The following is a 12161-nucleotide window of genomic DNA, read 5'->3' on the forward strand; positions in this document are numbered from 1 at the left end:
TGGAGAAACCGAAAGAGAATTTTAATGGTTAATTTTCTTCCCGGTAATATGGTGAAATATTAAAATTCCTAGTTGAGACTCAATAATTACAAGTCCAAATGCTAATCACTTTTCAGTGCAGTATAAACCACACATGGCGTCGTTAAAAGATATTAAATTTTAGACATTTACTAGTTGTTATTGCTTTGATGAATGGTACTTGGTTCGGATAGGTTTCACTTATTTCAATACTAAATGCCAGAGAAATGATTTCTTTCTCTATCCTCTGTCACTGAAATGATAAGTGGCTTTGACAAACTAACAGGATCCACACCCGTGTAATTATCCTCGTAGCACAGAGGATATGAATCGTGGAATTATCATGACGGGCACGTTCAAGCGATGAACTATTGTCAAAATATAGTCATTTGAATCTCAGTCATGTGGACGCTTCCGTTTACATTAAAATTGTAGGTTTATTAATAAACACACGCCGGAAAAAGTGAGCTCCTCAAGGCGCAATTTTTACCCGACGTAATAGTCAGGTATTAGAAATTTTTTACGATGAAAGTACGTACGAATCGCTTCATTAAAATGGTGTGCGCTTTTTAAAATTGGTGTATAAATTACTAACGAGAGGTGACGACCTAAAGTCACTTTCGTTTTATAAGTGCTGGTTTTTTGAGGGAAAACTACTCGTTATTTCTTTAGTTAAATGGCTAATTACTTAACTAATGAAGGCGTGAAATTTTTACGACACACTTATGCACCTTTTAGAATTTGTTTAATTAACGCTTGCCATAAAATGCACTATTTGGTAACAAAAGTAAAGTAACCAAATGTCAACACACCTCGTATTATCGTGAGAAATTGCAGTGCATCAGGCGATTTCATTCTAAATGCGCCCGTGTTGCAAAGATTGAAGAATTTTAATTGCTAGATTGCTTTTGATTTCAATACATGCATATCAATCCATCTGTAAAATTTCTATTTAAATACAGCTGAATGTCGGCTGCATTTGTAAGAAGATTAGCATTTTTTAACAGAACTGTGGGGTATTGTGTGTCTCAGCTTTCACTATTGGTTTTTGGCTCCACGTATTGTCACTGAAGTTCATAATTTGAGGTTTTCCACGACATTTCCTATCAAATTCAAGGAGATTATGTAAAATATTACGTAATTTCGTTTAAGAATGACATGCTTCCAGCCATTATTTTAATAACTATTGCAACTAATTAATCCCATTAATTAATAAAGCACAGTGAAGTGCTACAAATTTTTATTCATTTATTGCATCAAAGGATGGGTGTTGTAAGTAACTAATTATTGCAAATTTGTGTTACTCAATTACCATTGGAATTGAAAATACCACGGGTAATGATTTTTTAATAATGCCAGAACTTAATTGGACGATTTTGAGCATATCTATTGGACTTATTTGCTGACATATAAATCTTGAAGTGCTAGTAAGTACTAAAGAAATAATCTGTGACGTGAGATCAGACGATAAAGTAAATGAAAGGGCAATTTAGATTAATTAATAATAGAAACAAGAAAGTAAATTTTTGAGATACAACTTGATGGGATGTAAAACGATGTAAAATGCGACAATGTCTGTCTAATCCTGCTTCCTCGACGGGCATACAATGCCCATTACGTAAAAACTTCCTCGTTCAAGTGCTTATTTGATACAATCTTGTCATTTTATTTGCCCACATAATCTTGAACAAAAGATTCGGATCTTATTATGTCGCCATATTTTCGCGGTATCTTCTACCATTCCTTTTACGGTAACGATAGAAATCATAAACGTAGGTGAAAAGTGTTACTTATTGTAGTTAGAGTCCGTGAGGCAAATCTTGTCCTGGTTAAACGTCGTGGCAAGGAACAAATCAATCTGTAGTTGAAATCGAACGTTTTGTACAAAGGTGGTAATCGAGGCAATTTACTAATGCGTTGCTTACCTATCAAGCAACGCCCACGCTATCATCATGAAGTGATCTTCGATGAAATAAAAGGGCCATGAAATCTGCATTACCGTGAAGAAACAATCAGGGTAATGTTTATATTTGCATCGAGGTGAATTTTGTGCCAGATTGTGGGACTGTTACGTGCCATACGATACCGCCGATACACCTAATTGGATGAGGCAACAAAAAAAACATTATCTGTTAATTAAGAGTTTCCATTATCTTGACGATTATTTGATCGGGAATTTCTATTTGTAAAGACGTTTAGATATTGTATCTAATTTATTTTTAACGAGTGTTGCTCCCGCTTCCGGAAAATTGAGTGAACTATCTGGTCTTGACGTGAAATTCTATCCTGATGATCCGATAAGGACGTCAATAAGGATTGGCTAAGTTTTAGTGGGTCATGAACTAATTAATCTTCACGTTGGGAAACAAGCAGATATAGCGTAAAAAAGTCACAAATGATCTAGTACCGATTGTATTGATGTTTTTTCAATGCAGTTTGAAAGTGAACTGTTTCTTCCCTAGTCACATAATTATCAAGTGTAAAAAAATAATGAAATTGTAGCTGCTATGTTGCGTATTAATAATTTTTTCCTTCATAAATTACATGCCTCGGCTCAGTTACCTATAAACCAATGAATAATTTTTCCTCCACACCGACTAAATGATATGTATTTAAACAAATTGAAGGTTCTTTTCTTAACCAGTGATTCTTTTAACTATTATGCACTTGTTCTGTGCAATGTTGCGTTGTGCATATCATGTCACGTCTTTATGGAAGGCATTGTCCGATCAATGCGGGTTACGAGATAAACTCGCGATAGATCCTTGAAATGGGGTCTATGAATCACAAATCCTAATAAGAAAGTGCGCTCGAGCTGATTTATTTCCAGACAAATCGGCGAATTTCTTCAGAATTTTTAATTAAACTTTATTACCGCTTGTATGGCGGATTTAATCATAGCCCCGCCTACAATTACAACAAATAAAAGCATATTTCAAAGCCATTGGGTTAATTGACGGAGTTTCTTCATCAATTAGCTCGGTGTTTGAGTCATTGCTGTGAAAGGTTTTATTTTATTTGGTATAATTGGCAATTCCGAGGTTATTTTTTGATTGAAGTACGAGGCTCGGGTAGTAGCAGCATTTAGTCAGCCTCGGGTGAAATTCGTAATGTTCACTTCCAGTAGTGCAACACTTTATTACAGATAATAGCGGTTTATTACCCTTGCAATTTTATTCATAAACTATGCACTAATGCCCTATCAATTTATTATACTTTTTGCGAAACTTGACGGTATTGTTGCAAGGAAAAAGTTCAGGTTAAAGTTTAATAAGTGGCAATTTTCCTAACTACTATACTTATCGTCATGTTCTCGGAGATAAATATTCCTCCTTGTAGTCACTTTCGGAATTGTTTCAGGTATGCTACGCAACTTTTATGAACCAATTTCTTTAATAAATAGAATTGGTGAAATCAGTGTTCCATTTTTGAGAAATATTTACATATGTATGATATCACTGATTGTATTTTTACTCGTTGCGTTCCAGTTTCTACTACATGCAAATTTTAGAATGCAAGGACGCGAACTTGAGAGCTAGGATTACCGCTGATGGCTTCCAGTAGTTTAGTTGCTATATTAGGAATTCTCGAGAATCCTGTAACAAACTGGTTAATAAAGTGCTTCACACCTGAATATTTCGACTTGACGCAATTAGCTTAGTTTTATTATGAAATTCCGGTCCAAACTTTCTTACAGGGTAATCACTTACAACTTAATAAACTGACGCGGAAACACGTAATACGTCACTCTTTTGCACTGCTAGTACATAAATTAATTTCTACTAAATGCTTTAATTTCTCTGAACGTAAAGGAAAGCATTTCGAACGTGGAAATATAAATAAACACGAACTACTTTGCTTATGGACCGTATTAAATCCATGAAGTTCCAATGCAATTTATCTTCTTACATGAAAGATTGATTATTGCAAGATCATAATAATTAACCGTTGTAGAAAGTAAATCATGATGCATTTTACGACAGTCCTTTTATTATTTTAATATAAATGGCGGTGGGTTTTCATTTTCATTTCCTCCATCATCTTACTTCTAACGAACACCAACAATCAGACGAGATAAGCAATCAAGGCTTATCGTACTCTCCCAGATTCATAATTAGTAATTTATTATGCACAACAATGATAGGTAATTTAACTTGATCGGTCTAAATTACCGATGGATGAAGAACTGAGGGTACCTTTACGAGTAGTCTGATTAAAATTACAAAACCATTGCAATTTATGTTAATCTAAAATGGATCAAGTACCATGATTAACTAACCATAATCAGCATAATAAATAATTATTTTGAAGTTCGCGAGCAATTAACCCAACTTCCCTTTGACCTTCAGAGTCCTTAATACGAATTTAAACAATTGTTTCGTTGTGGTGATTGTTTTGAACATGCAAATCAACTCATCAGGCCAATAATTTCCGAGAAACCATGTTAAGGTTACGAGAATTTTTGACTGTTGTGGGTGTTACAATTTGCATTTTATTAAACAAGCCGCACCTACGCTTTTAATTTTATTGGAAATTGTTCAAAAATGGAAACTGAACTTATATGACCGCCGATTTTTTGCCATAATGATGTTGTCTAATGGCATTTTAATATCATGTATGCCAGAAGTGATTCTTTATCGAGGAAGGAAATAATCGGTAACTTTCGAACAAGTTGAACACGGAATCAAACCGCTCTTGGATGGCTTTGTTGGTAATACTGCAATCATAAACTACGGCAAATATACTGCGCGTAATGAGAGTATATCTTTCACTTTGCTTTTTTGTTTTCTGGTGTACATTTCATGGTTAACCAACTATACTTTCTTCCACCTGACCGAAAGTGTGAGATAAATCCCGGAAAAATTTGATACATGTCGGAATGATTACATTTTTTCCCAAGAAAAAAATTTCTTTTGCCGATGGCGGAACGTCTGGCGAATGCGTCAAGTTGATAATTATTATGTAAACATCATCAGAATGTGTGCTAGGTAATTGCGTCATCTAGAAGAGAATAACGAGCAGCAGTTGCATCGTCAAAATGCGTTTCCTGATAGTTACAGATTGCCACATGGTGGGTTTTCAAATCTACTATCATTTTAATCCGAGTAGTTAATCAAACAGGTGCGAAAATCTCGCACTACAACAAGTTAAATTTGCTCGTTAAACTAATGGGACATCATCAGCGAAGAAGGCGGTCAAATCAAATTTGTTCCGTTGCAGTTCACAACTGGTTCAGGAGGATTATTCGCATTATCCTGCCAGTTTTAATTGCGTCTAGTGGACAGATATATGCGAAGTGGCGAATGATTTTATTGTAATCGTTTCGAACGTACAATTTACTAATTTTCTCCGCAGTTTAAGCAAAATTAAGCACAGATGCTGTGGAGGAGGGTGGTCATTAGTCTTGGCCTACACACGTGTGGCATCTCCCCGTTCTCCGTTTCTATCAAGTTATTATCTCCCAGCTTGTAGGAGGAACATTAAATAAACATTATTCAACTTATCCCGGATAATCGCACGGCTTGAAAAAAGTTATTAAGAGTGAACAATTGCGCTGGTCAAGGTGACGTCCTTCGACCAGTCCTGACATTGAATTTTGATCACACACATACTCCATGCGTGAAGAAAAGGACGATAGTTAATTAAAAATCACCGTCGGCACGCTTTCAAAACCATTTTTGTCGTAAATCTTCCTTTTCGCGATTTTCTGACCTTTATAGTGGTTCACACGCAACGCGATAGCACCTTTCGACTCGATTAAACTTAAAGAAAGTGAGATGAATTTGTCGATAAACCGATCAAGACAAAAGAAATCTGTCTTTGAGCTATTATTGACCTGTGACACGTGCATATGAAAATGCATTTTCATTTTATGACCGCTTCGAGGTGATTTTGTTCAGTTTAGTGACACGGCTTTCAAAGAAAACCGCTAGTGGTGGCAGTCATGCGAAGTAAACACTACACTAAAAGCTCCACCGATGATGATAAAAGGTTTGTAATAATAGTGACTTTGAGGCAAATGCTCTATTTTAAGATTCGTTGCATAGGCACAGAGTTGCTCATAACCGTTTAATTAATTTAATTAGGCGTTCAGGAATAAGCTCCTGTTTTAAATTAAACCAGCGTCTCCGGGGGATGTCACAAAGTGGAGTCCACAGGTATAAAACGATTGGCATTAAATTATGTTTGATTTATTTGGTAAATGGCTTGATCTCTATTCGGTCTCGACGGTCGTAAAAACAGATCATCGATCTTGTGCCAATTTTGAGACGAAAAAAGATTTAAGCTCCCGCGTTGATTATTAAAATTAATGGTTACAATACCTACTTAACTTGTTGATGTATGTATCCGAAGTATTTTATAACGTGATACTAAACGTATTCAGTCGAGATAAATAGGCCCATGAATCATTTATAAATGTGCCATGTCACTGGAGAAAAACGACCAGAAAAATGAAATAAGTACACCAAGGTTAGAAATCTGCATAACAAGTGCAGAAAAATGGCAAAACTCGAACGAAAGTTCGTACTTCGTTTGGAGACGAACGAATCGTGATTCTTCAGCTTCCATATGTCGTCTTGGAAGCATGAATCATTGTTTGTTTGTTTGTTTTGATAACCGCTTGGTTCATGATAAATGAAACGGTTTAACAATTACGGGGATTTTTGTCTTATTGTCTGCAAATCTGTGCAATTTATCAGTTATTTAAATGACAGCTTGCTAATCCCCCTGTTTATCTCCCACTTGATCGTCAAATGGTTCTTATATTACCATCGTGCTTTTGGTGCCTCTACTCCGGCAGCAAAGATTTTGCGTTGCCTCCTCGCTCGCTTTTCTCTCCCGTTTCAGTCGTTATCCATCATGCCTCCGTTTCAGAGTGATCATGATCAGTGCCTTGCTGTTCGGGGGGCATCAACCTCATTCTTTACAAAATCATCTGTTTATAGTGCTATGTCTGCCATGACTGATGTTTCTTACATGTGTATTTTATAATTTTCTATTGTCGGAGTGATTCGATCAGATGAGGATCTGCTACAGCGTGGTGTGTATATTTACACTATTCCTTGCCCCTTTTCCAAGTTTTTTGGTGCGAAACGAGCCAAAATATTTTAAGCAATGTTTGCTTATTTGCTGCCACATGGGCTAAGTACTTAATACTCGTGGGTGTGTGTCTTTTTCCGGTATATGTCCCATTGAAGAGTTAGTGACCTTTTTAAAAACCAAACATAAAAGTTTCGCTTAGCGCTGAATTCAATAATACTACTACATAAACATAATCGTGGCTATTATAAATTATAAAGTGTTGTTTTGAAGAATGAGATCACGCTAATAAACCAGGCTCAGGTATGTTCGAGATAATTAAGATTTGGATATTAGTCAAGGTGAAATACCAACAAAATTACGTAGGCAGATCACAGCGTACATGTCCAAAATAATTAAATTATTGTCTCAAGTTTCAAAAAATAGATTTTCGTGATGCAGTCTTATAATAACATCTAATCAAGCGCAATTACTTGATAATTGATATATTTGTATGAAGGCAAGCGTGCAGGTCTTTTTTAATTCAACGGAATAGTTTCGGCCTTGAACACCAAATTTTGAAGGGATAACTTGTTTACACATTTTCAAGTACTAGTCGAATGTTTTACAATTCATCAACAAACTAACTGTTGATCATTCTGTACGCTATTAATTTCAGCAGTTAACATTTTGACCCACTTTTAGATCTTTGCGGTTCGTAAAAATTGTACATTTCGGATCGTTACACTGCATATTTTTTACGCAGTTTGCCTTTTAAAAGTGAGCCATTGAGGGAAAAATAAGCTACTGTAGACACATTGAAACTTTCCTATTTTTTAGGAAAACTTAGTGTGATTTGCATTTTAATTTTCGTTCAGGAAACTTCGTCCCAAACTGCTGTAAAAATCGTTTCAAATCGCTGAGGTCTTAATTTAATTTCCTTTTGAAATATAAACACACGCCTCTGCGTTTAGTTCGTAATTTTTTTATGAAGAATTTCTCGTGGTAGCTTTTATCCTTGGCTCGAAATGTCTCTAAATGGAAAAATATGAGAAGCCCCACATCACAAGCTGGAAAAGTATCATTTTTGATTTGCGTCAGCAGCGTGGAGAAGTGTTAATCATTCCCAATTGACATTTTTAGTGCCGTGAAAATACTCGCGTTTAGTTTCCTCGTAATTCTTGTATTTTTTGTTTCTGAACCACGTCTTAAGTATCTTTGTGATTTACGTTGTTTGGAAAACCTCCAGATAGTCTGTGAAATAAAATATCGCACGTTGCGTTGTTACAGCATCGTTTTTTCAGCCTAGCGGCGTTATTGGCGATAATTAAACGTAATCGTTGTCGTAGTTTACAAATTACGTACGTGCAAAGCTAATTCTGGTTATAAAATCACAACCCACGCTTTGATGATTGAACTTGTAGGTCGCAGACGAGGTCAATACTTTCGTATTAATTCTGATCGGTTTATTTCAGCGACAACAAGAATATAGGAAGTTGTAAATGCGGCTGATTTTTAGTCTTGTTGATGACCCAGTTGTTTTTCTTTCTGAAGCTAACACCTACAAGGTGTGGAACACATGGTAAGCGAGGGCTTTAACGACAGTCAATATCGCTTTCGCTCTTATTGTGCAGATAATTGTCGCGGTTTTAGAATTTTTCGCCTAATAGTGTCACTCTCACCTTGCGACTGTAACCCAATTCGGTGCAAAAATAAATTTATTCCGTATCGAGACAGATATTGAATATTGAATCGATGGGAGAAAAGTAAAAACTGTGACCCCTCGTTTAAGGACAGATTAGTTTGTTATGGTGGTAATTGTATAGCCGTTGTTTATTGACTGTGAAATAGGAAAGGAAAATTTATTCCATCTTTTTATTGCAATATAGCTGCCATAAAACCACTTTCTTTAACAATCAAACTAGATTTCTGTTGTCTTCTTCACCTCAAGAACCTGACGGTTGTCAACAAAGCGAATCCAACACTAAACGTGTTTTCTTGTACATTTGAGCCTTCCGGGGAAAGCTCGAGCAAAGTTTTTGAGTGTGGTTGAGTGTAATTAAGCGGCCGGTCGGTCGTAGGCGAATTAGATGTTCCCAAGCACCCACCACTTCCAATTTAACGCCGTTATGCAAGCCTATTGCGGTTTACTACCTTCTAACTTATTGTCTTGATTTTGACATATCGTTTCTTAGTTATTGCACTTACATGCGCTAGAACAAATAAACGATAACATCAGGAGCTGTGTAAGACCATTAGATTCAGTCGAACCATGAGCCAATTATATCTAACCTCACGGCATTGTTTGAACACACAACGAACGGCTCGTGTCATATATCAACCTTTCTGCTTTATTTTCAACCAAAGAGGAGCATTTTTTAACATTTCATGCATACTGCAGCGAATAGGTCATTAAAAACAATGTTGCTTTGATAGCGCGGACTCAAAGGAATTAGGAATTTTAAAAATGAAGCACATTTAATTTTATTGTGACCGGAATAGCTTTAAAACAGCCAGAATGGCTTCCTTTTTGTTTTGTAATTATTTTACAATAAAAAATAATTACATATGCATGAAGACTCAGAACAGGAGATATGGTGGGTTTCGTTGTAGGAGTCTGTAGGCGCCTTATGCGAGGTACCTAAGGCATCGATTACGTTTTCGATACCATATTTATTAGCGATTTACCATGAGCCTTTGTAATGCTGGTAATGATGTGCATTTGAATCCAATTTACCATGTAGTAACATAATTCCAAGAAAACAAAGTAAGAATCGATGTTATAAACATAAAAAAGTCAAAGAGAAACAGATAATACTTTATTTATTGCACTAAACACTAATCATAATAAAGAATACGTAAACAAAATAAATACATAATACTCTGCGCCAATATTCTTATCTTGTTTCGTTTTGGGTTCTTTCAGATTATTATTTAAGCCGTCTGCTATCTGAAATCTAGATTCTTGTTAACATTATTTCATAAACACATCTCTGGATTACTTTATAAATCCTTCTTTGGAATTATTTTCTAGTCTAATTTCGGAATTTTTTCTCGTTCAGAATTTTTTTTTTTGATTTGCACTGTTTCTGTACAAAACTTAACATTTTAAAAATCTTACAATAAAATTATTATCAACCACAGTTGTCAACAAAATATTTGGAATATTATCTAAAAATTGACCAAATATTGGGAAAAAATCACCAAATTAGCAACACTGCTTAAATATAGTAGTTGGGTTTATCGACATTTTTTAAGCAAACATACCGTAAACGAAATTATAGTCTCGAGCATAAAGTGCATGCGGGTTCTATGACCTGGTATTTATTTCGTTTTTGTTTGAAACATCTGCTGGTACATTCGTAGTTTTAGCGTAAATATCATTTGTCCAAAAAAACGTAGAGAGGAGAAGCAATTGTTAAATGTTGTAATGAATCAAACTTTGACTATCGCCAAGTCACATATAAAGATGAATTTAATTTTTTCCAGGGTGGCGAGGCGGTGGGCCCTGGCATGGACTGCCTCCAGCTGCGCCAGCCCCCCGGCCCATTCCACTACCTGATCAACGAGCAGGCGAAGTCCCTCGTGGCCCTCCAAGAGCTCCAGCATGAAGTGGGCGCTCTTCTGCAGTTTCGCGATCTCGTCATCGAGACATTTCCAAATCTGCGGACCAAACTCGCCTCGTCGACGCCTGCCACCATGACTTCGTCGCATCAAAACTCCAACATCCCGGTCTCGATTCGGACAGCGGACTGGACACCCGGCGTCCGCGTCCGCAAAAAACTCGCTAGCAAGGACGAGACGCGCAAAAAGGGGGGCGATATCGCGGTGCAAGACTCCGGGTTCAGCACGGAGACGTCGAGTAAGGAGACGCACAGCGCCTCGTCCACGGCACCGACGGCTGCAGGGAGTCGCAGTTCTTGCGGATCCTTCAAGTTTGATGAGACTGAAGACGAGCTGTGGAACCTTCTGGATGTGATCCACCGGAAGGGGACGCGGTTGAAGGACGAGGTGGAGGCCCTGCAGGGGGCGATCAGGGAGCAGGGGAACATGAGGGAGGAGAATGATTTTCAGAGGGTTTTGTTTACGGGGTCTGCTGATGATATCAGGCAGTTGCGGCATGAGCGGGACCTCCTGTTGGATCGTTTGGCGGAGATGGAGGCTGAGGTCTTGGCCGGACGGGTGCACACGTCGAGGTTGCAGGAAGATTTGGAGAATCTTTTGTCGGCCAAACACGACTTGGAGGAACAGTTGAAGGCGGTGGTGTCGCAGAGGGGTGAAGTGAATTCACGCATACATGACTTACATTTGCAATTTGTGACTAAAAGTGGGGCTAGTTCGCCGGATGGTGATAAGTCCAAGGTGCTAATAGGTGATAGTTTGAGTAGAAGAGATTCAACGGCTAGTCAAAGGACACAAAGGAGAAATAGTCGAAGTGCATTGGATCTAGTGCTTGGTGATAGAATACCCAAAGTTAAAGTGCCCGATTCGAAGAAAATTGCTGCCATTTTGAAGGAAAGCGATCCGCTGGTTCTGCAGAAACATCTCCTCTCGACCACTGTCCAAAATCAGGTAATTTACAGTGTTAGTTGTACGTAGACATCCTCCACAGAACGTGACCGTCTAAACGCTTTTGACTTATAAGGCATCCCGCTGCACGTGTTCAGCGCGGACATAATAATTACAAATCTGAGGTGATTATCCACTCGAGGACATTGTCGGATTTAATTAGCCATTGTTTTCGCAGTTGTCCAACTTTCGTTTCGACTAAAATAGCAATTGTCGTGATTGCGGCTTGTTAACAAAAATCGAAGGAAAAAATCAGATTGATCTTTGCATAACGTTTGCGGTCAGTGTAATTGCATAAGATGATGCATCAGTTCAAGACGGTGGAATCAACTCTGCTTTTATTGTATTGTTGATGGTAGTCGTGAGCGGCTAATGAACGCCAACGTGACGAACATTTAGCCGCATTATCAACGATTAATGTTCGAATGCCAACCGCGTCGATTAATTTAATCCTGTTAGCGAATTTAAAATTTCATGCCGTCGATTAATATTGATCGGCGGGCTTTTGTGTATCTAGTGGTCGAAACTAATGAGAGACGTTTATGCCGATTTGC

General features: G+C 37.5%; 1 protein-coding gene across 5 annotated transcripts in view; it reads left to right on the forward strand.

Annotated features, from left to right (window-relative positions):
- Positions 1-12161, forward strand: part of jvl (javelin-like) — a 32805-nt gene that overhangs the window by 14279 nt on the left and 6365 nt on the right. For 2 of the 5 annotated variants that reach the window (XM_015984988.2, XM_008203311.3), the window contains exon 2: positions 10528-11610. In XM_015984988.2, the coding sequence (XP_015840474.1) occupies positions 10528-11610 (1083 nt within the window). Of the gene's footprint in view, positions 1-5714; positions 6010-6850; positions 7061-7112; positions 7363-10527; positions 11611-12161 lie in introns of those variants that run through there. The other 3 variants (XM_015984989.2, XM_008203312.3, XM_015984990.2) reach the window with 3 other exon arrangements.

The sequence above is a fragment of the Tribolium castaneum genome, chromosome 4 (genome assembly GCF_031307605.1).
Source record: "Tribolium castaneum strain GA2 chromosome 4, icTriCast1.1, whole genome shotgun sequence".
Taxonomy (NCBI): domain Eukaryota; kingdom Metazoa; phylum Arthropoda; class Insecta; order Coleoptera; family Tenebrionidae; genus Tribolium; species Tribolium castaneum.